Consider the following 3,042-nt stretch of genomic DNA (forward strand, 5'->3'; position numbering starts at 1 on the left):
AAGAGTGTTTGAAGCAGTGGGTTCTGAATTCAGGAGGTGTTGGGTAACTCCTTATCAGCAGGCACTTTTCTTGGTTGTGGATTTGCATGTTTGTTGTTATGCTGGGATTTTTGGTGGGGGTGGGGGTAGAGATGAGGAAGTTTGGAGGGCTGACTCTCATTTGCATTCCTCTGGTCTGGTAAGCTTTATCCTAGCAAAAGAAGAACAGGTGCATAGGTTTACTGTTTAATTCCATTGATCAACAGTGTAGCAGTTACAGTAGTTAATGCAAAATGTCACAGCTGATAAACCATTTCCCTTTCTGACATCCCCATGTATGCTAGCAAGAGATAAAAATATATTCTGTTAGGGCTCAACCCAGGTGTTTGGTTTTGTACAGGTTTTAAAAGGCGAGAGAAATTGTGATCTTTGTTACTGGTGAAGTTAGAGGAATCAAAATGAGATTTTTTGACAGTGAAAGAAGGATCGAGAACAAGTGTTTGCTGTTGGAGACATGAAATTAGGTGACATGAAATTTGGCAAGCAAAGCAAAGAGTTTTACAGTGGCAGAATGCAGATATATTTTTGTTAGTGATGATGTCCTTTATTGATAGTTAATAATTGTGTCTTTGAATTGTCTTAGCATCTGCTTCTTTAGCCCGTGTTTCATGTGTAGGAGGTTCTGTAAGCACAATCACTTTGAAAATTATGGCATAGTTTGTTTATTGTCACTAAATTCTCCATTCAATGGAGCCTTTAATTTACAGCAAAGTTATGTTGCTTCATCTCTTGAGATATACTCCACACCCCCTCTCAGTTGAAAAACTGAGACTGCAATAGCACATATTAATTTGGTCTGTTAAGGTTAATTGAGGATGGCAGAACAGCTGCCTTTTTCTCGTCAGCATCACTGCAGGTACTACAGGTCGTAATTCTTATCAGTAGTTTTGGGTGTCCTTGCAGTGCTTGGAGCAAGTGACATGGGGGAGAGTGCTGGATGGAGTACATGTAACCTGAAAGTTAAGAGTTAACTGTTTTAAATTCCAGAATTCCAAATGCAGCGATTTGTAATCTGCACGCTCTATTAGTGCTTTGGTGCTGATACTTAACATGTATGAGTTAAAAGGCATGAAAAAAATTCTGAAGAGAAAGTCTGAAAAATAATTGCTGAAACTGGAGCATCTATTGTCACCTCAGCTGTTGTAAGCAAAAAGAAACAAGCCAAAAGTTTGTGTTGAATAAATTTGTTAGCATGTCTTGTTACTGAAAAATTGTGCAGTTGTTTGACTGTGTAACTTCCATGTTTTAGGTTCCTAAGTTCTAGAATTTGTCTCAAGCCTTTATTTTTTTACTTAAGGTATCAATTCAAACAAAATACAGAAATAAAATAGTTGTTGCTGTACATGTCTGCATACTTAATTCTGTAGACAGTGTTCTAAAATATAATACCAGAAAAATTCTGGGTTCTGGGTAAGCCTACTTACAGTATATCATAGAAAAAATTGGCATTTAGACTTTTGTCTAGGGTGTGTTCTGTTTATTTTCAGTTGCTGTGTGCACCCTGTCTTAAGATAATTATTTAGAGGTTCTAGCATAGGAATAGAAAACTTTGCTTCTTTTCATTCTGAAGTAAAAACCTCACAATGGAATGAGCATGATGCAACATTAGGTAAACCTTCAGGAAAAGTAAGCAATAAAATAATGGAAGATAGGTTAACTAAGTAATTCTTCTAGGTCCAAGTTACATACATTACTTGAAAAAAGCATTAAATGCAAAGCTGTTGTCAGTGTTCATCACTTTTATGCTCCTATCTGGTATAATGGGAAAAAGTCCAATGCTCTATTGTCTAGATTTCTAACACTTGGAAAATATTTTCTCTCTATTTTGACAGGCCAGTTGGAATGCCAAAAATGGAAAAAGTTTACCTACATAACCCTAGCTCAGAAGAAACAATTACATTAGTATCAATATCTGCTACAACATCACATTTTCATGCATCGTTTTTCCAAAATAGGGTAAGTTTTTTTGCTTTCTCAAAATGAGCTTTTCTTCCCCCTCTCCAATCTGAATGGAAGCTTCTTTAGAAGAGTGACTTACTGCAATAATTACACACCTAGAAGTATTAAGATACTGCAGTTCTTCATCTCAGAGCAAATCTGAGCTGAGCACAGAAACACAAGGAGTTCTGACTGCGTTGGAAATGTATATTGTAATTGATGGTTTAACAGCAGATCTCCTTTGTTGCTGAGGTGAGTACATTTCCTTAGAGCACTTACAGAAACAAACTGTTCCTATATTTCTTCTGAATATTCCAAGTCACATGAAGTTGTGTTAGTGTGCAGTAGTCACTCCAATGTACTTAGAGCTGTAAGTAACAGTTCCTGTGTTACAGGAACTCGCACATTCAAAAGCCTGGTGTCAGCGGCTGGTTAACTCCTAACCTGCTGTCAGGTGGAGTCCTCGAGTTTCACTTTTGTCTGCAAGGCCTGTGGCTTAACAAGAGCCATTAAATGTGAAAAAATTCAGAAAACCTGTCCATAATAAATAACCTGTGGCATTTATGGAAGTCTTGTAGCAATTGCATTTCTCCAGTGACCTTTGAACTATCAGTCTAAAATATTTTTGTGATAAGCTAAAGTCTAAATTCAGAATTCAGTGCAAAAATTCAAGTAAATATGATTCTGTACTAGATAATAGTTTTAAATGAATTCTATTTTTATTAGTTTGTACACATTTCATTTTTCTGAAAGTTCTGATTTTCTCTTTCCAAATCTGCAGTTGACTGCCTTAACTTCAGTATTCCATAAAGAACACGTGAGAATCTTCTGTAGCACAAAAACTTTTATTCATCTGCATGATGCAATTTATTCAGTAAACAGTTTTCCTTATCCTTCTGCTTGCTTGCTTTTATTTTATTTTTTCCAGAAAATTCTTCCAGGAGGGAATACGTCCTTTGATGTAGTTTTCCTCGCAAGAGTAGTGGGAAATGTAGAGAACACTTTATTTATTAACACTTCTAATCATGGGGTATTTACTTATCAGGTAAGAGAATTACACTCTTT

At 36.2% G+C, this 3,042-nt stretch overlaps 1 protein-coding gene across 1 annotated transcript in view; it reads left to right on the forward strand.

The window, feature by feature from the left end:
* TMEM131 (transmembrane protein 131) overlaps nucleotides 1–3,042 on the forward strand; it is a 75,262-nt gene that overhangs the window by 25,989 nt on the left and 46,231 nt on the right. Inside the window, 2 exon segments of the mRNA XM_017737080.1 lie at nucleotides 1,872–1,995; nucleotides 2,906–3,022. Coding sequence (XP_017592569.1) covers nucleotides 1,872–1,995; nucleotides 2,906–3,022 — 241 coding nt within the window.

This window comes from Corvus brachyrhynchos, unplaced genomic scaffold, assembly GCF_000691975.1.
Source record: "Corvus brachyrhynchos isolate BGI_N302 unplaced genomic scaffold, ASM69197v1 scaffold83, whole genome shotgun sequence".
NCBI lineage: Eukaryota > Metazoa > Chordata > Aves > Passeriformes > Corvidae > Corvus > Corvus brachyrhynchos.